Source organism: Magnolia sinica, chromosome 7 (assembly GCF_029962835.1).
Source record: "Magnolia sinica isolate HGM2019 chromosome 7, MsV1, whole genome shotgun sequence".
NCBI classification, from domain to species: domain Eukaryota; kingdom Viridiplantae; phylum Streptophyta; class Magnoliopsida; order Magnoliales; family Magnoliaceae; genus Magnolia; species Magnolia sinica.
In genome coordinates, this window is record NC_080579.1 from 46,306,430 (window position 1) to 46,327,464 (window position 21,035).

General features: G+C 41.3%; 1 protein-coding gene across 1 annotated transcript in view; it reads right to left on the reverse strand.

The window, feature by feature from the left end:
* Window positions 1-419: 419 nt before the first annotated feature.
* The window catches only part of LOC131251320 (protein CLP1 homolog), an 87,087-nt gene continuing 66,471 nt past the window's right edge, over window positions 420-21,035 (reverse strand). The window contains exons 7-10 of the mRNA XM_058251977.1: window positions 9,548-9,682; window positions 1,443-1,678; window positions 1,196-1,240; window positions 420-821 (exon numbers count right to left, since the gene is read on the reverse strand). Coding sequence (XP_058107960.1) covers window positions 734-821; window positions 1,196-1,240; window positions 1,443-1,678; window positions 9,548-9,682 — 504 coding nt within the window. The 3' untranslated portion in view covers window positions 420-733. The remainder of the gene's footprint in view (window positions 822-1,195; window positions 1,241-1,442; window positions 1,679-9,547; window positions 9,683-21,035) is intronic.

The window sequence follows — 21,035 nt, forward strand, 5'->3', positions numbered from 1 at the left end:
TCATGTATTTATTCTTTTACTGGAATGAATAGATTGAGGGCTACATTCTGCTGCCAATTTTATCCATCAATTTGTTAGATACAGACTAACATGGATTGCTTATGATCCTAAATAATCACTTTTGTTAGGTAATCCATGGGGTGGAAAAGGTATGGCTTTAGAAAAAAAGACCAAATCAAGGATGGATTGGATCATCCAATCCATGTGAATTTTGCATGGTGGCCCATGAAATGCATTCTAGATTTTAATGGACATCAGATGAGTTGATTGGAGTGTAAAAGAAAACTGATGCAACTAAGAGCACCATAACTTAATAGTGCTCTGTGCTGGAGCATTTCTCAACAAATAAATAAATAAGAGGACTGATAAATTTGACTTTCATGTATAATTTTTAAAAAAAAAGAAGAAAAATTAAAAAGTTGGGAGTGAAACTCATGCAATATTACATAGCTTGTGGATTCCGACACATCTGTGGTCCATTGAAAATATGACAATGAGCCTCTAACAATTTGGAAAGGGAACACAAATACTACATGCTTAGTATGCAAAAGAAGCTACTGTAATGACTAAAGGTTAAAATGTCAAAAGAACAACACCGGATACCAAAATATTGCACATCTGATCCCATCTAGCATCTCTAGCTTGGCACGTAAGGCACACCATCACTCACCCCTTCAAACCAAACTGGTAATGTTGCATGAAAGATGCACATTCAGACCTCCACATTTCATTCCTAGGTTTCCAGCCACGTCAAGGTTCCAACTATCAAAAACCTGCTTGGGAGATCACCAGGGCACGGCGCAACATACGTGATCTTCTTCCTGTTGCATAATCAGTTATTGAATTCCAACCAGATGGAGCATATAAAACCCTCCACAGAATCTGCACGCATGAGAGATACAAGCCGCTATTGGATGGGAGTCCCATTGCATATGTGCCACTGCGTAAAATGAGGTCTGTTCATCAGGTGGGCCACACGTGCATGTTGAGCATGTCACGGGTCCTTTTAACAGCTATCCATCATTTTCATACATGCCAGTCCCACCTGATGACTAAACAAATGAGTAGAAGCCACTGCACATACATGGTGGAACCCACTTGTTGAACAGCCTAAACCTCCCAACACATGCCATGCTGGACAAGATATGAGAGAATGCATTTCTACAGATTGAATGATGAGAATTGGGAGATGTACCTCTGGACGTCGATGTCTGTGATGTAGATGAACCCAGCAACATTACTGCAGAAAATGGTTGATAAGTGTCAGCAAAACCATGGGTCGATAAACTTTCATCCAATGCCACTATTGTCCAAAATACTTGAAACGTGTAAAAAGACATCAAACCCAGCAGTTCAAAAACAGATAGCCATCTCCCCTGCTAGAGTTTTGTTTGTACAGACAAGTTGTCTTTTCGCTTGTGGAAGATGGCAAGGTGATTTACCTGGAAATAACTTGATCGGGTTCCTTGGCATATGAAACAGCCAGAACTAAATGGAGCAAGTCACGGTTAATATTCACAGGTACTAGCCGTGTAGGATCTGCAGCAGGCTCTGCACCAATGGGAAGAGCTGAACGTGGTGCCTGTGGCCCACCACCAATTTTGAAAAGAAAAACATCACTGAAGTTTGCGACATTGGAATGAGGAGAGAGATCATTCACCAGACCGTAAAAGTATTCCTGCAAACAACCCCACGTGAGCATGACAAAGCTTGTTCTGTCTAATCTAAAAAGGAGCCCGCCACTGGACAAACATGAATGAATACCAACAGAGGACAAATCATAAGAAAAGCTCAGTACTCCAGCTAGCATACTACTCTAGAAGACACTATAACTGAATTTGCTGCTAGAATACGAAACAAAATTTCAATTTCAACATCCTATGTTATCCGGATACCTACCTACATAGGCCCTCAGTACCAGCATCCTGATGGGGACATCACGCACACACACGCACGCACGCTGCCCCCCCACGCACGTACGCAATGAGAGGGAGGGCCCCGCCGTCGATTTGGCTCGTTGACGACGTCTAGGGAGGGCATCCCAGTTAGTAGACGGAGTTTTAGTTCAAGAGAGTGGGCCCGATAGCCAAGTAAAGCCCATCATGGGATCTCATGATCGTGGCCCACTAGTCGGATTGATTTCATATTTTTAGGTTTTGCTTATTTATGTTATTTAGAACATCATGAATGCTTTAGATTTCTTTGATTGGTTTTTATTTTAGTTTACTTCATCGCTAAGTAATAGGTTGCACACATGGCGCGAGTTTTGGGGTATAAGGTTTTCCCTATAAGTAGGCACCCTTTGTAATTCTTTTAATTTATTCAAGTTTAATAAAAAATTCCTACAAGTTTTTTTCTACTCTCCGAGTTTCTGAGTTGTGGAAAAATTCAAGTGGGTGCGAAACCCTCCCTTTTCGAATAGCTAAATTTAAGTGGGTGCGAAGCCCTCCCTTTTTGAAGGGCTAACTATCGTGGTGTGAAGCCACGTTTATCCTAATCTGCCCCTCTGTCTTATTTCATCCATCCTTCAATCATCATCGCCTCAAATCCACTTGTTTTGCAGCTGTTTGTCTTTCTACAGGTAGTTTCCAGAATCTGGCCCGACAGGAGGGCTAAAACTTCGACGGAGCACCGCGCCTCAACCGTACGTCGGATCGCCATCAAATTTGGAGGGTTTGGAGACCCCCCCATGGCCGACCAAGGCCAAGAAGTCCCTTTTAGGATTCGGGCCTCCTCCACACGTGCGGCCCCCTATTGCGCACATGCGCCGGTACCCTACCCCGCTGCCCGCACGTGGGATCTGTTCCAGGTTTAGGATTTCCTTCTCTTTTCCTTTTTCTTACCTAGTTTCCAATGTTGTCAAATCGCATATGCGGTTGCATGCAATCAACATATGTTGCTCGCATATGCGATCGCACAATTGTAGATGCCATGGCATTTTTTTATTTTCAAAAAAAAAAAAAATCTAATAATTCTATAAAAAAAAAAAAGAAAAAAAAAGAGGGAAAAACTCATCTAATTAGTACACATGATTGGATTGGGTTATTTTACTTATTTCATTATAGTTTGAGTGTTTCATTAAGTGATATATTTAATTGCTTATATTATGTTATATAAATTTTAACAAAACAATCAACAAGCTACATTAAAAGATAACTAATTATTATAAACTTCGAACAAAGAAATTTTAATGATAAATGGATAACTTGAAACAACTTACTAATTATAACTTACAACTTAATTTAAAAAAGTAAGCACAACTTATAAAATACAAAAAATAAACATAATTGAAATAATTATAGAGAGATTAGAGTAAGAAAGAAAGAGGTGTAAGAGAGAAAGAGTAAGAGATTTAGAACTTTAGAGTAAAGAATAGCGAAAATGGAGGGGATATGAGTGCCTAATTATAGGCAAAAGTTCTCCAATTTGAAAAAATAAAAAATATAAATATAAATCTTCCACTCTTGGCTATTGGGAAATATGCGATCGCATATTTATCACATATAAAAGTATGCCATGGCATGCTTGCCAGGATCGCATATGCCATCATGGCATATGTGATTTGATCAACAGTATGCGTATATGCAATCGCATATGCGCATATGCGAACCCTAGTCCTAGTTTGCATTATCCATAATTCGTTTCCCCTTTTTTCCTCATCCTAAGGTTCCTTGAATTGAAATTGGAGAATCCCTTGGATTAGGGACTGATTACTGTGCATGGTGGATGATTATTTCTTATCTTTGAGTATCGTTTGGTTCATAATTTTTATTGATCCAGCCCTAACATGTGTAGGCCTGGACCCGCATAGATTCCCCTTAATTGAATGTTTGGACTTTCATGTGAGATATGGAATTTGTGTAATTGTTTCTGAACTAACGTGATCGTAAGCCTGAAATCTTGTACATCATACTTGAATTTCATGTCCTGCATCAAATTTGCTATCAGAGCTTAGGGTTCTTATAGGGGAATACATTACATGTTCAAGGTTTGTTTAAGTCCTTCATGCATCCAGTTTCATCACATATAGCTGTTTAAAAGCCCGTAGTCCCTGATATTAGTTGCTGAAATTTCTATTAGCAGGGAGTTAGTAATTCACATTGCTGTAACTTTCTGTTATTCCCGTAGTTCGCCAACTATGATGCTAGATTTTAGTAACACTGTGTAGTTTCCCTCATATAGAGTCTTATAGCATCATTTAGTCCTATCTAGTTGCATATAGTTGTCATAGAAAGTCCTTAGGTGGAGTTAGCAAGTGTATGCCCACATGTACGAGTCATGGTTTTGGTTTGCAACCTACTTTAAACATGGAGCAATTGCTAGAGTTACTAAACAATCCTAACAGATCAAGTCTGTGGGTAAGCGTTTGGAACAATATATAGACCAACGTTTTGATCAATTTGATGTACGCATTACTCAACTAAAGGCCTCCGTCGAGACAAAACCCCTCATTGGGGTAGATGTTCAATCTCAGGCAGGTGGACTGGAGGATAGACCAATAAATGGAGTTGGTCAAGGAATCAGTTATAGGCATGCACCCGTGCACCCACCCCATGAGGGACATCAAGACCACTATTTTAAGGGGTATAACATGTACGGCCTTGTGGCTGGAGAGAGTGCACTAGAGGCTAGTGTAGAGTTACCCACTGAGGCCATTTCAGTAGTGGATGAGTCCCGTGATGTCTTTCCTGATGATCTACCGGATGAGTCTTCCCCTAGGAGGGATATAGAGCACACCAGAACATGGGACACCATAATACCTACAGCCGAGTTTGCGTTTAATAGTTCTGTCGATAGGTCCACATGTCTCAATCCTTATGAAGTTGTTCCTGATTATAAACCTGAGAAACCTATTGATCTTGTCCCTATGTCACTGTCCCATAGGCCGTCAGAGCCTGCAAAGTCTTTTGTGTATCACGTTCATTCATGACATCAAGAAATCAGGCAGAAGATCACTACTAGTAATGAACATTACAAATTTTCTGCAAACCAGTATAAATGTTTCAAGGAATTCAATGTAAGGGACTGTGATGGTCCGCATCAGGCCTAAGTGGTATCCTCCGGGGGCCATTCATAAGTTACACGCGCGTAGCTCTGGACCATTCAAAATTATAAAACGAAACGATTTCAATGCGTTTGTAGCAAATCTTCCACCCTCCATGAGAATTAGTTCCACATTCAATGTGGAGGATCTAGTTGCATTTCAAGGGGCCATTGATGCATTGTCCAGCCTTTCGTTTAACCATCCTGATTCCCTTAACCTTTCCCTTGATCCATGCCCCCTCCCGACCCATCTTCCTAGCCTCTACCTCCCATACTTATCCTTCCCGACCCATTTTTTCAGCCTCTACATCCTATACCTACTTGTCCCGACCCATTTTTTCAGCCTCTACGTCCCATACCTACCTGTCCCGACCCATTTTCTCAGTCTTTACCTCCCATACCTACTCTTCCTAACCTTTCTTCCCAGCCTCTACCTCTCATACCTAACCTTCACACACTCAGATGTTAAATACAGGATATCATGGACCCTTAGATAGTTTCAACGTCGGACGGCGGGTTTTAGAAGTACCTGGTTAATTGGAAGTCACGCACAGCTTCAGACAACACGTGGCTCACTGAGGAGAAGTTTCAGAGACTTGATCCTGACATCCTGGAGCAGTTTAAGAGTTTTATTTTGCCATTGGCGAAATCTTCGCAGCCGGGGAGAATTGATGGGGACATCATGCGCACTCACGCACACACGCCACCCCCCACGCACATACACAAGGAGAGGGAGGGCCCCACCATCGATCTGGTTCGCTGACAACGTCCAGGGAGGGCCTCCTAGTTAGAAGACGGAGTTTTGGTTAAGAGAGTGGGCCTGATAGCCAAGTAAAGTCCATTATGGGATCTCATGATCGTGACCCACTAGTCGGATTGATTTCATATTTTAGGTTTTGTTTATGTTATTTAGAACATCATGAATGCTTTAGATATCTTTGATTAGTTTTTATTTTAGTTTACTTCATTGCCAAGTAATAGGTTATGTACATGGCGCGAGTTTTGGGATATAGGGTTTTCCCTATAAATAAGCACCCCTTGTAATTCTTTTGATTCATTTAAGTTTAATAAAAATTCCTACAAGTTTTTTTTTACTCTTTGAGTTTCTGAGTTGTGAAAAATTTAAGTGTGTGAAGCCCTCCCTTTTCGAAGAGCTAAATTCAAGTAGGTGCGAAGCCCTCCCTTGAAGGGCTAAGTATCGTGGTGCGAAGCCACGTTTATCCCAATCTGCCCCTCCATCTTATTTGATTCATCCTTCAATCATCCTCGCTTCAAATCCACTTGTTTTGCAGTTGTTTGTCTTTTTACAGCCAGTTTTCAGAATCTGGCCCGGTAGGAGGGCCAAAACTTTGACGGAGCACTGCACCTCAGCCGTACGTCGGATTGTCATCAAATTTGGAGGGTTTGGAGACCCCCCTGGCCGACCAAGGCCAAGAAGTCTCTTTTGGGATTCGGGCCTCCTCCACATGTGCGGCCCCCTACTGCGCACTTGCGTCAGTATCCTACCCCGCTGCCCGCACGCGGGATCTGTTCCAGGTTCAGGATTTCCTTCTTTTTTCCTTTTTCTTACTTAGTTTCATAACCCTAGTCCTAGTTAGCATTATCCATAATTTGTTTCCCCTTTTTTTCTCATCCTAGGGTTCCACGAATTGAAATTGGGGAATCTCTTGGATTAGGGACTGATTACTGTGCATGTGTGGATGATTATTTCTTATCTTTGAGTATCGTTTGGTTTATAATTTTTATTGATCCAGCCCTAACATGTGTAGGCCTGGACCCGCATAGATTTCCCTTAATTGAATGTTTGGACTTTCATGTGGGATATGGAATTTGTGTAATTGTTTCTAAACTAACGTGATCTTAAGCCTGAAATCTTGTACATCATATTTGAATTTCATGTCCTGCATCACATCCAGAAGATGCTTATATGTATATGGGATAGATCACCAATACACTTTCGTCATATCCTATGTACTAGATGTATTTGGATGCATTATTGAGTTGAATAGCAATGCATTCCTTGGTACTCATATTGAGCGAATAGACTCCAAATTGCAATTACATTACTTTCAAGCTAGACTTGGAAGTCATGTAACTGCAATCCGAAGGGTTAGCTCCTGATTATGAATGCAAGGAAAGATCATTACAATTTAGTAGTTTCCTCCTGATTGAAATAAATTTTCACATTGCAATTCAGTTGTGCATCCAAACAGTCTAAAGCACATTATATCATCGCCATCGCTGTCATAGCCTTTCTACTGGCAATTAGGGGTCCACTTCTGAATGGTACTGGCAAAAATTTTATGATTGACTACCCACCAGACATGAACTTTCCTCTTTTACCCGGACACTCTAATGGCATGGTAGAGACTCAATAGAAGTAACATTATATATTACGTAATGGTTATGTAAGGTTAAGATTAATCTGGTCTGGACAGATATCAGGCCTGAATTTTGAACTGAAGGCATCAGCCTATTCAAAATTTGTCATTTTTCTCAGTCTTAAGTCGACACTACCGCCAGCACTATGCATATGCATAATGATATTCAAGATTACAAAATATAATACAGAGATGGTGTGTATATTTCTGTGTTCAAACTTTTACTTCTACTTGGGGTTGGCTACATGAAGACCGTTCCACCACTCCACTCTATCAAGGGTCATATCCTCCATTAAACCATAGGCCACCAACTCTTTTCTTATTGCTTCCCATGTCCTTTTGGGCCTTACCGCTGCCCGTTTAGAGCCTTCAACTTGAACCCTCTCCTTATAATCAGCCAGTTCTTGGTCTCCATCGCACATGGCCAAAACATCCAATTCTACTTCCCCTCATCTTATTACCTATTGGTGCAGCTCCTAATTTCCCTCGAATGCATTGATTTCCAATTATATCCTTCCTCGTCTTGCTAACCATCCATCTCAGCATCCTCATTTCAGCTATACTCATCACATGAAGATGTCCCTTAACTGCCCAGCATTCTGTCCCATAAAGCATGGGTGATCTTGTAGCTACCATATAAAATTGCCTCTTTGGTTTGATTGATAGACCATAGACGGTGATCACATAAAAATCCAGAGGTGCATCTCCATTTCATCCACCCACCTCTAATTCTTTGCGCAACATCCTTCTCAATCTCTCTGCGATCATGAATTATCGACCCAATATATCGAAAATGGTCATTTTAGGGCACTTCTGGTCACCAATATTAACTAATTCCTCATTTCCACTCCTATTGTTACTAAATTGCATTCCATATATTCTATTTTTACTTCCCAAACAAAAATTTTAAATTCAGTTTATTTTTAGAAAAACACAAAAATATGTTCCATGCACTGGAAGATCCCCATAGAATATTTAGTATGCAAGTATTTGAGGAACTGCCAAGTTATACTAATCATTTCCATGTCCCTATCAGGGCTGATTATCTTAGCGTGAATTTGGTTGTGTCAAATATCACAAAATTTCATAATATTTCATGATTAATCAGTCTAATTTGGTGCAAATTTTCATGATATTTGGTGCAACCAAACACACCCTTAGTAACGCTATTTCAGCCACCAGGTAAAACCCATTTCGGGGTACTCGAATAAAAGATGTTGGCGAAGTAAATGTAAGACTCCAATTAAAACAACAAACAACATAGATCCAATGCAATAATTAGGGATAACAGTAGGAGTAAAGTGGGCCTAAAATAGGATGACTAAGAAATTTGTAGGACCCTATTTCATCCAAGTTGAGGAAAGTTAAAACATCAAACTTCAACTGAGCTCAGCTACAAGCCTATAACAAAAACAGGATCCACCATTATTTGGAAACCCAAAGGAAAAGGAGAGAAACAAAGAAGTACTTGGGACTACAAAAACAGGAGAGGTGCAAGACAATTTGCAGTTTGGGTATACCATTGCTTTGCCACACCTACTATCTGTGACACAACGTTGTATGGATTTGCAGAACCATAAGACAAACATAATTTCATCAGTTCGAAAAATGAACCAGAATCAGTTCCCTAACTCAACAACACATGCTCCTTAGAATGTATTGTCAAAAGGAAAAAAGAACTCATTCATTATATAAGCAATAGGCTACATGAGTATAGGTTGACTATAGGTATCTTTTAACTATAATTTTATCTATATGAGCACTTGAAATGCTGGAACTTTGTCAGGTTAAAAGTACAAAAAATGGTGGATAGAATGAAAATGAGGATGGTTAGTGCACCTACAAGAGACAGAAGAAAGGAGAAAAGGAAAAACATATTGGGGATGGCAACAAGCTGATGTCAAGGGAGAAGAATAGCACTAGGAATGGATTAGGATGGTTGGATACCATACACAGATAATGTATACAGTGGAGAAGGGTGGTAAATGGCTTCATATCCATCTCAATAAACTGAAAATGACCACTTACATATATAAGATGAATAAACCTACTGCAACCAAAAACAACCATATGGCAATAAATTCTCCACCAAGGGCATGATAGAGTTGAAGATGGCATTTTACCCTTATCCTATAGCTTCTGGCCTTCTGGCGGAACTTAGTATTTCTTGGAACCACACCTCCTGATTTGTGAAGTTTCACAATATCCAAATTCGGCTTGCTCTTGAGTACATCTTTTAGCATGCTGCAAAGTTTCTCCTGTAGAGCTCACGAGGACAAACTATTAGAGAGGCTGACAGGAAAATGAAGAGAATTCCTTCTAGAGAAAATGCATTCCCTGCACCTAATGAGTGATTGTCAAAAACATAAACTATGAGACTAAAAGTAATAAAAAGAAATATTCATTATAGCAAGTCAAAAAAGATAAGGAGATGACGAAAGCATGAACAAAGGCCACACTGTCTTCCATTCACTAGAAAATGAGATATAATAGTCACCAAATAGATAGTTCAAAAGGTCGTCATTGCCGTTGTCATCTTAGCCTCTCCCAGCAATTTGGGGCCTTTGCTTTTAACTGGCAGATTGGCAAACATTTTTTGATTGGCGCAACATCAGCCTACCTCTTTTACCAGGCTCTTGGGAAGTATTGACGCTACCTTTCAAAAAACAAAAATGCTCGTATTGACACCACTCACATGCAAACATGGTCCCACCCAATATTGACCCACAGACCAACTATTATACACTCACCCCAAATCACAAGGCAACAAAGCAAGGTCATGGAGGGGCAATTTTCAGGCCACACACATGATTGAAGGGCCATGCTCAAATATTAGGATGCACAAAATAGCAAGGAACGCATGCTACATGATCACAAACACCACTAACATGCCAACATAGATCATGCCCCATGTTGAACACAAGTGCACCATCTGACAAAAAGTGTGAAGGATATCTCAAGCAATGTTTTAAATATCGACGATATCGGCCGATATATCCCACGATATATCTTGTATCCCACCTATGTGATACGAAACGAACAGGTAGTGCTGATATATCCCACAAGTTCGATATGTTGAGCATTTTCAATTTCAAATCCCTTTTTTGTTGACATTATGTTGAATCAGTGTCAAATGATTACAAATCCATTAGTTCTTCATGTTTTGCATGAAAAATCATGGAGTTTGAGCTTTGATTTCGATATCCATTAGTTCTTCACGTTCTCCATTTTTTTTTTTATAAAAAAAAAAGAAAAAAAATCCTTCAACCAGCTATTAATTGAGACTAATTTCGAATTATTTAGGAGTATTTGATGAAATGATCATCACATACACTCTAATTTCAAAATTTGAGTTTAGGTGGTCCGATTTGGGGAAAATTCAAAATTTCCCCAATTTCTCCCAAATTGCTTGCAATGTTGCGCTCCAAACATGTATGAGGGCCGATCTACAGATTTGTTAAGTCCTTATCTATTTTTGGAAAATAAAAATCACTTTGTAATTAAAAATTAATCAATTTTTTTTATTAATATATATATATATATATATATATATATATATATATATATATATATATATATATTCAAATTTCCCTTCAACCAGCTATCAATTGAGACTAATTTCAAAGTATTTAGGAGTGTTTGATGATATGATCATCACATACACTCTAAATGTTATGCATTCAATTTGAATATATTTGCATTAGTTCAGTCAAAGAGCACATAGCTTAGGACCCTATACAAAGGAAACCTATTATGTGCACTTCTTTTTTGAAATGTTATGTTTTAAAAGTGTGTATTAAGGCCTTTTTTTAACAATTTGTAAAGTTTTATTACAAAATTCAACCATTTTCCCAATGTTTCCTCATGTTTCCCAAAAAGTTCGAAAAATTACCCGATACAAAAGATATATCCCGTGCGATAACCGATATGCATTTGTATCTCAAGGATGCAATATGTAACACAATACCGATATTTCGAACATTGATCTCAAGTACTTGGTTGTAAGGAAGAACAGTGAGCACATCAATGCACGTTAACAAAACACCGATACATGATCGCCACACCACTCAAGTTCATGTCCCATGCCAGTGATCTATGCATCCATGATACCTGAGATATTATTGATATTGCATGGTGTCGATACGATATATTGGGTATATAACATAAAATCCATTATGTCGACGATATATCGGTCGATACATGTCCATATAACATGATATTATCGATATCACAATATATCCTCAGTGCCCCCGTTATAAGATTTACACTATATTGATTAATACTTGCTAAATGACACAATTATCAAGCGATAACAACATATATCACTAGAAAATCAAAAACTTCCTTAAAATTGAATAAAATAAAATAAAAGACAATAAAAATATCTCATTTTACCTCGGATTCTTTTTTGGAGGAAATTGTTCCTACGTGTGTCTTGACAATTCCACTGAATTAAGGATCAATATTTGTGTGTTTGATGAGTCTAGGTATTTTTTCCATCATCATCATTTAATGAAAGTTGGCAAAGCTATTTTCAAAACTTGTTAAATGAAAACCACTCTGAGAGCATAGGAATAAAAGGAACCATAAACTCAAATGACATTAGAGAGCAAGATACTTCCGTAGGATTAGGAATCTGAAGTGAAATAAGCTTTGAGAAAGATGAAAACATGAAAAGCCCTTGGACCAGATGGTATACCAGTGGAGGTTTGGAAGTGTATGGTAGATACTGGGTCATTTTCATTCACAAAGTTGTTCAACAAGATTGTAAGATCAAAGGAAATGCCAGATAAATGAAGGAAAAGTACCTTGGTACCTACCTATTTATAAGAATAAATTAGACACTTGGAGATGCACTAACTAGTGTTCAAAGAATCGGTATCGCTACAAGTTTCGTTGGCTGGGATATGGAAACAATATCGATATCACCGATTTCCGTAAATGCGGGGAAACATTGGAGAAACATGAGGAAAACGTTGAAATTTTTCTGTGAAACTTCAGAAGACGCCAAAATACATATATTTGCATATTTAGGAATTAAAAAAATGCAAAAAGAATGCATACTTAATAAGTTTCCATTTTAATGGGGCCTAAAAGTACATGTCATTGTAAGAAATCAGTCCAATAGTAACACAACAATCACTTAAATCTCAGTAAAGCAATTTACAAGCAAACAAACATGCATAATGCATGCAGACACTATACATTCATACATAAATAAGCATAAACACTATACAGATGCATGATGATCCAACCATCAATCCATCCCATCCATCCAACCAACCAACCATCGCATCCAATCATCTAAACATCCATCTATCCCATCTATCCATCCAAACATACATCCATCCATCCAAACATACATCCATCCATCAATCCATCTATCCAAACATTTTTTAATAAACAATTTTTTTGCAACATCGATACATTGGTGATATTATCGAAATATCATTGATACATTGATGATACAAGAGACACCTGGAATTTACACAGTCCAAAATATTGGCAATACATTGGTGATACCTGATGCAAGACAATTAACCACTTGCTCTAAATGCTCGAACTGTTGGAGTATGGCGAAGTAATCCCCTTATCTCATAGCCTAGGCCCCACATCGCATGGGTTTAGGACCTCGGCTGAATCCCCTTCGTGGGCCCAAAATCACATGGGCCACCCACCCCGAGTGTCCCCGCATCTCATGGGCTACCCCACTCGAGCTTGGTGTGAAATGCACATTAATCACCCCCGGTGAGGAATCTCAAACACGAGACCTCCTCTGTGGGCCACACCCACCCTGAGTGTGCCCCTGCATCCCACAAGCGACCCCACTCGAGCCCGGTGTGAAAATACCCCTGCATTAATCACCCCCAGTGAGGAGTCTCGAACATGAGACCTCCTGCTCTGATACCAATTTGTTGCATGACAATTAACCACTTGCTCTAAAAGCTCGAACTGTTAGAGTATGGCGAAGTAATCCCCTTATCTCATAGCCCAGGCCCCACATCGCATGGGTTTAGGACCTCAGCCGAATCCCCTTCGTGGGCCCCAAATTACATGGGCCACCCACCCCGAGTGTGTCCCCGCATCTCTGATACCAAATTTGATGCAGGACATGAAAATTAAATATGATATGCGAGATTTCAGGCTTAAGATCACGTTAGTTCAGAAACAATTACACAAATTCCATATCCAACATGAAAGTCCAAACATTCAATTAAGGGGAATCTATGCGAGTCCAGGCCTACACATCATAGGGCTGGATCAATAAAAATTATGAACCAAACGATACTAAAAAATAAGAAATAATCATCCACGCATGCATAATAATCAGTCCCTAATCCAAGGGATTCAGAAATTCCAATTCAGGGAACCCTAGGGTAAGAAAATTGGCAAATAACTTAGGGAAAACGTAATCTAGCGCTAGAATTCATGAAAAACGGCTATAAGAGGATAAAAGAGGATAAAAACCTGAGCTAAAGATGATCCCGCGTGTGGACAGCAACAATGGCCCAGACAGACGTGCATGTAATCCCGGCCGCATGTGTGTGGGGCCCACTATTCAGAAAAAGGCCACATTGGCCCTGGTCGGCCAGAGATGGTCTCCAAAACTCCCAAATCTCAGCTCGATCCGATGTACGGTTTGTGCGTGGTGCTCCGCCGAAGTTTCAACTCACCTACGGGCCGAAATCTAGAAACCTGTTGTAATGAAGAAATCTGATGTAACAAAAGGATAAAATCAAAGTACGAATGGTGGGAGAAGATGGAGAAAAAAATGATGGAGGATGGGGGTGAATCGGGATCGATGTGGTTTCGCACCACGGTAGTTAGCCCTTTGAAAAGGGAGGGCTTCGCACCCACTTTTGAATTCTTCCACAACTCACGAAGAGAGCAGAAAAATAAAGCAGGAATTTTTTTATTTACTTCAGTGAATCAAAAGAACTACAAGGGGTGCCTATTTATAGGGAAAATCGTATACCTCAAAACTCACACCATGTGCGCAACCTATTAATTGGCGATGAAGTAAACTAAAATAAAAAACAAACAGAAAAATCTAAAGCGTTCACAATGTTCTAAATAATAACAATAAACAAAACCTAAAATATGAAATCAATCCGACGAATGAGCCACAATCATGAGATCCCATGATGGGCTTTTCTTGAGTATCGGGCCCATTTTTCTGAACCAAAACTTGTCTTCTAGATAGGAGGCCCTCCGTGGACGTCGTTATCAAGCCAGATCGATGGTAGGGTTCTTCTGCGTACGTACGTGCGTAGGGGTGGTGGTGTGTGGGCGTGCGTATGCACGATGTCCTCATCAACTCCCCGGCTGCGAAGATTTCGCCACTGGCGAAATAAAACTCGTGAACCGCTCTAGGATGTCGGGATCAAGTCTCTGAAGCTCCTCTTCAGTGAGCCACGCGCTGTCTGAAGCTGGGGGTGACTTCCATTTAACTAGGTATTTCTGAAACCCGCCATCCGACGTGGAAATTATCTCATGGTCCAGGATATCCTCTATTTCCTCTCTGGGTGTGTGAAGGTTAGGTATGGGAGGCAGAGGCTGGGATGAAAAGTCGGGAAGAGGCCATGAATCAAAGGATAAGGTTGGGGCATCAGGATGGGTGGGCGAAGGGCTAGACAAAATATCAGTGGGTCCCTGAAAAGCAACTAGATCCTCCACATTGAATGTGGAATAAATTTCCATGGAAGGTGGAAGATCTACCTCATATGCATTGAGACCGTTTCGCTTTATAATTTTGAAGGGCCCAGCACTACGCGTGTGTAACTTACGAACGGCCCCTGGAGGGTGCCACTCGGGCTTGATGCGAACCATCAGAGAATCCCCAATATTGAACTCTTTAAAAGGTCTATGTAGGTCTGCAGAAAATTTGTAATGCTCATTACTAATAGTGATCTTTCGCCTGATTTCTTGATGCAATGAATGTATGTGATGCGCAAAAGACTCTGCAGACTCTAATGGCCTATGGGACAATGATATGGGGATAAGATCAATAAGCTTCCTAGGCTTATAACCAGTAACGACTTCAAAAAGACTTAGACCTGTGGACCTATTGACAGAACTATTGTATGCAAACTCGGCTATGGGTAGTACGGCGTCCCATGTCCTGGTATGCTCCCCCACTAAACATCGAAGTTAACTCCCTAGGCTCCTATTAACCACCTCAGTCTGGCCATCGGTCTGAGGGTGGTAGGCAGAAGAAAATTGGATCCTAGTATTCATCATGTGCCATAGTGTCTTCCAAAAGTAACTGATGAATCTCACGTCACGGTCAGACACTATGGTTTTTGGTAACCCATGCAGTTTGACGACCTCACTAAAGAATAGCTTGGCAACATGAGAGGCGTCGGAGGTCTTAGAACAAGGAATGAAATGGGCCATTTTAGAAAAACGGTCCACGACAACAAATATGGAGTCATGCTTTCGAATAGTCTTGGGAAGTCCAAGCACGAAGTCCATACTGATGTCCTGCCAAGGGATGAATGGGACTGGCAAAGGTGTATATAATCATGTATTCTGTTTTCTCTGCTTTGCCAGTTGACAAGTACGGCATTGCCCTATAATTTTGGGCGTGTCCCGCTTGAGGATTGGCCAATGAAATCTATCCTCCACTAGGGCAATGGTCTTGTTACGACCGAAATGACCTGCGACCCCCCTTGAATGTAACTCCCAGACAAGAAAATCGCGAAGGGAGCTGCGTGGTATGCACAAGCGGTCACTCCTAAACAAATATCCGTCCAAAATCAAATACTCACTGTTAGCTCCTGATGGACTCTCTAATAAAGACATACACAACCCCAAAATCTGGACACTCAGAATACTCTTCTTTGATGCGCTCAAGGCCCGTAACTTCAACGCTCATGGAGTTGAGTAATGCGACTCGACGACTCAACGCGTCGGCAGGCTTATTCTCTACACCGGCCTTGTGCTTAAGCACAAAAGTGTACTCTTGAAGGAATTGAACCCACTTAGCGTGCCTGGGGCTTAATTTCTTCTGAGAGTTCAAGTATCTTAGGACCTGTTTGGTTTTACCAAATAACAGTATTCAGGGTGCAATGGGCAATTATGACATTTCACACCTGTTTGGTTTTTAATGGTATTCAACTACATTAAAAGGACGACTGTAGTTGGTTCGATTCGGCGGTAATGCAGAATCCAAATCCTGCTACAATGCAGGTACTCGAATGAAATCGTCTGACGCCCGTCTTTCTGATTGAAATAAGTATGGTGGTCGGCGGGACACCATTCCACCTTAGCAGCTAGTAATACATATGCACACGGCTATATTTTCATTCAGAATACAGAAGCCTTCACTCCTTTCCCAGCGAGACCGAACGGAGATTTCCACATGCAAGGTATGATCCACACCTTCCGAATTCCATTTGCTGAAATCCTTCCCTGACGTCGTTAGAAGATTGCCATCCTGGCCTGGTGATCTTCTTCCGTTTCAACGTCCATGCTAACCATCCCTGTCTCTCTCGTTTACCAGATAGTGAAAGTTAGATCTTGCTGGAGGGGAAATAGACTGTGGGAGAGACCGTCAGTCCACTCTTCTGTATAAGAATGTAATGGAAACAAACAAAATCAAACAGCCACTGCAGTTAAGTTAGCAATGAGGTGATGGACACCATAACACTGCAGCTGGTGTGATGCTCGTAATACTCTTATAAACCAAACACAAGATTGCTGATTTGGTATAGAGTCCTTCCAATAGATTGTAGAAATCAAACATGTGACTGTAGTCAACCGAAATATAAGCAATCATTAAAAATACAAGTAAAACAGCAATCATTACTTCTTTACTTCCAAATACCGTGGTAATTGGAAAACCAAACAGGCCCTTAAGGCCTCATGATCTGAGAACAAGACGAATTCTTGCGGTAACAGGTAATGTCGCCAATGGCGTAGTGATTGCACTACCGCGTTGAATTCCTTATCATAGGTGGAATATCTTTGCTTCGCCTCATTCAGTATCTCACTAAAAAAGGCGACAGGGTGCCCTTCCTGGCTAAGTACTCCTCCTATGCCGACTCCTAACGCGTCACATGCGACTTCAAAAGCTTTTGAAAAATCTGGAAGTCGCGTGACTGGAGCTTCGGTCATCTTGACCTTTATCTCCTTGAAGGCCTTTGATGCGGCCTTTGTCCATTGAAACTCTCTCGTTTTTATGCAGTCTGTGATGGGAGCCACAATGGAACTAAAGCCTCGAATGAACCGCCTATAAAAAGTGGCTAAGCCATGAAAGATGCGCACTTCATAAATATTGCGGGGTTCAGGCCAATTAACGATGACCTTGACCTTCTCGGGATCCGCCGATACGCCCTCAGCTGACACAATAAAACCTAAGAAGATCACACTACTAGACAAGAACGCGCACTTCTTTAGGTTGGCGTACAACTTCTCGGCCCTAAGGATCCCACAAACTTGCCTCAAATGGTTGAGGTGTTGCTCCTTAGTCATGCTATAAATCAAGATATCATCAAAGTATACGACTAGGAACTTCCCCATGAAGGGTCTCAACACTTGGGTCATCACACGCATGAAAGTGCTTAGGGCATTAGTTAACCCAAAAGGCATAACTAGTGACTCATATAGCCCATCCTTCGTTTTGAAGGCCGTCTTCCACTCATCACCAGGGCGTATACGGATTTGGTGATAACCACTTTTGAGGTCGATTTTTGAGAAGATAGTAGCATTGGCCATCATATCTAGCATGTCATCAAGACGCGGTATGGGAAACTAATACTTGATTGTGATTTTGCTGATGGCCCTACTATCAACACACATACTCCATGTGCCATCCTTCTTAGGTGTAAGAAGGGCGGGCACGGCACACGGACTCATGCTCTCTCGAATGAAACCCTTCCCTAGGAGTTCATCAATTTCCCTCTTCAACTCAGCGTGCTCCTTCGGGTTCATTCTGTAATGCGAGAGGTTTGGTAGAGTTGTCCCAGGGATTAAATCAATGGCATGCTGTATATCTCTCATAGGAGGAAGTTCATTCAGTAAATCATCAGGAAAGACATCACGAAACTCATGTACTACCTGAATGGCCTCAGTGGGTAACTCTATGCTAGTCTCTGGTACACTCTCCCTAGCCACAAGGGCGTATATCATCGAGTCTGCCTCTGTCTCTCGCTCAAAGTCTTTGGCATTCAAAATATGGAGCAGTTTAGACTTAGACTTCGACTCCACTTCTTTTGGGCCGCTCACACCATTCTGTGTGGTGAACTCTTTTCCAGTTGTATTCTTGAGTGGCAGAGATTTAGCTTGACCTTCTTGCCCTCAAACCAGAATGTACACACATTTGAACGACCAAATATGGTAACATACCTGTCATAGAGCCATGGCCTATCCAGAATGATATGACCCACATCCATAGGAACAACATCATACCAAATTGTCTTTATAAGATCCGAACTGAATAGGGACAAGACAGCGGTGCGAGACTGGAATGGATGTTTCATCAACCCAAGAGACTATATAGGGCTGAGGATGGGCTTCCAGCTTCAAGCCCAAACGACTCACAGTGCTAGTCGATGCCACGTTGGCACAACTACCACTATCCACGATCACCTTACAGCTCTTTTCTCCACATTTTGCATAATTGTAGAAGATCGTGTTGCGGCGCCAATCATCAGTGTTCTTGGCTTGAGCCAAGGCGCAACGCACAATTGCGAGGGTCACAGACTCCTGTGCTCCCTCTTCCTCATCACTAGGGGTTCCGACTGACTCATATTCCTCCTCCTCACTATCACTCTCTGGGGGCACTACTTCTACTTGCCCATCAATAAAGAGTACTTTGGTGCCCTCTCTTGTGCCGCACTGGTGAGCAAAATGACCAAACCCCTGACACCTAAAACACCTAGTGACCCCACTTCCACGTGAACTAGACCCAACAATCTCTTTACCCTTATCATCCTTAGATCCGGGCTGAACATTAGGGGAAGGTTTGTTTTGAAATCCCGTGTTATGTCTAGCCCCAGAGGGGTTGGCCTTAGCACCGGATTCGCAAAAGTCAAACCTCATTCCCACAGATGCTTTAAGGTATTGCTCGACATCTAACACTACTTGGTACAACTGTTCGATAGTGTCTATGTCTTTGGCGAGCAATACTCTCCTAATGTCAGGACGGAGGCCCGTTTTAAAACGAGCAAGGGTGAGTACGGGGTCCTCATCAACCTCACAGCGGGTCAAGTACTCTTCGAATTTCTCAATATAGTCAGCAACACTCATGGAACCCTGTCGAAGAGACTGCCACTCCTCAATCAATCGCAGGCGATAAGAGAAAGGGAGGTACTTCTCTTTCAGCATTTCTTTCATTTCTCCCCAATGGACTATTGGGAGTTCCCTTGCTCTTTCTTTTTGCGCTCAACCGTCACCCAAAACCTCTTTGCTTGACCCACAAGCTTCATCTTGGCGAATCGGACTCGTCGAGCATACGATATATCATACCACTCAAACTAGTGGTCCATATCAGCCAACCAATCTCTAAAAGCTTTAGGGTCTAAGTGACCATCAAAAGTAGGGGCATCTACTCTAACTCCCTTGAGGAGTTGCATATCTGGGTCATATTGGTCATGATGTCCCTCACGGGGTGGGTGCACAGGTGCGCACCCATGACCAACTCCTTGGCCGCCTCCATTCCTCGGTCTAATCTCCTGACCACCTGCCTGAGAATGGGCATCTTCTCCAATGGTGGGGTTTGCCCTGAGGGAGGTCTCTATTTGAGTAACGCGATCATCAAATTGGTTAAGGCGTTGATCTATGCCCCTTGCCTGAGAATGGGCATCTTCCCCAATGGTGGGGTTTGCCCTGAGGGAGGCCTCTATTTGAGTAACGCGATCATCAAATTGGTTAAGGCGTTGATCTATACGTTGTTCCAAGCGCTTGGACATAATCTCAACCTGCTGGGTTAACTTGGCCATTGATTCTTGTAATTGCTCCATGTTTAGAGTAGGGTGCAAACCAAAACCGCGACCCGCACGTGTGGGCATACACAGGCTAACTCAACCTAAGGACCTGCTATGGCAACTATATGTATCTAAAAAAAACTAAATGACCCTACGAGACTTTATATGAAGGAGACTACACACTGTTACTAAAATTCAGCTATATATGAAGGAGACTACACACTGTTACCGATACATTGGTAATATAAGCAACACCTGGAATTTACATAGTAAAAATTATTTGCAATACATTAGCGATACTTAGTGATACATCACCGGTACCTGGAATTTCTGATACTACCAATGCTCTGTTATCGGTATCACTACCGGTGTTATCGGTATCGCCAACCTGGAGATATGGATAATATCGGGAATATTATCGTAGTATCGGGGATATTTTGAACAATGGCACTAACTATCATGTGATTAAACTTATGAGCCGCGCTATGAAACTTTAGGAGAGAGTGATTGTGCAAAGACCAAGGCATGGGACAAGTGAATCAAAAATTCAGCTTGGTTTCCTGCCTTGGAGGTCTAGCGCTAAAGCTATTTTCCTACTTAAACAATTGAAGGCTCTAAAAGGGCAAGGGGAAGGCCCAAAAGGACAGATGAACGTGGTAAGTAAAGACTTGATGACCTATGG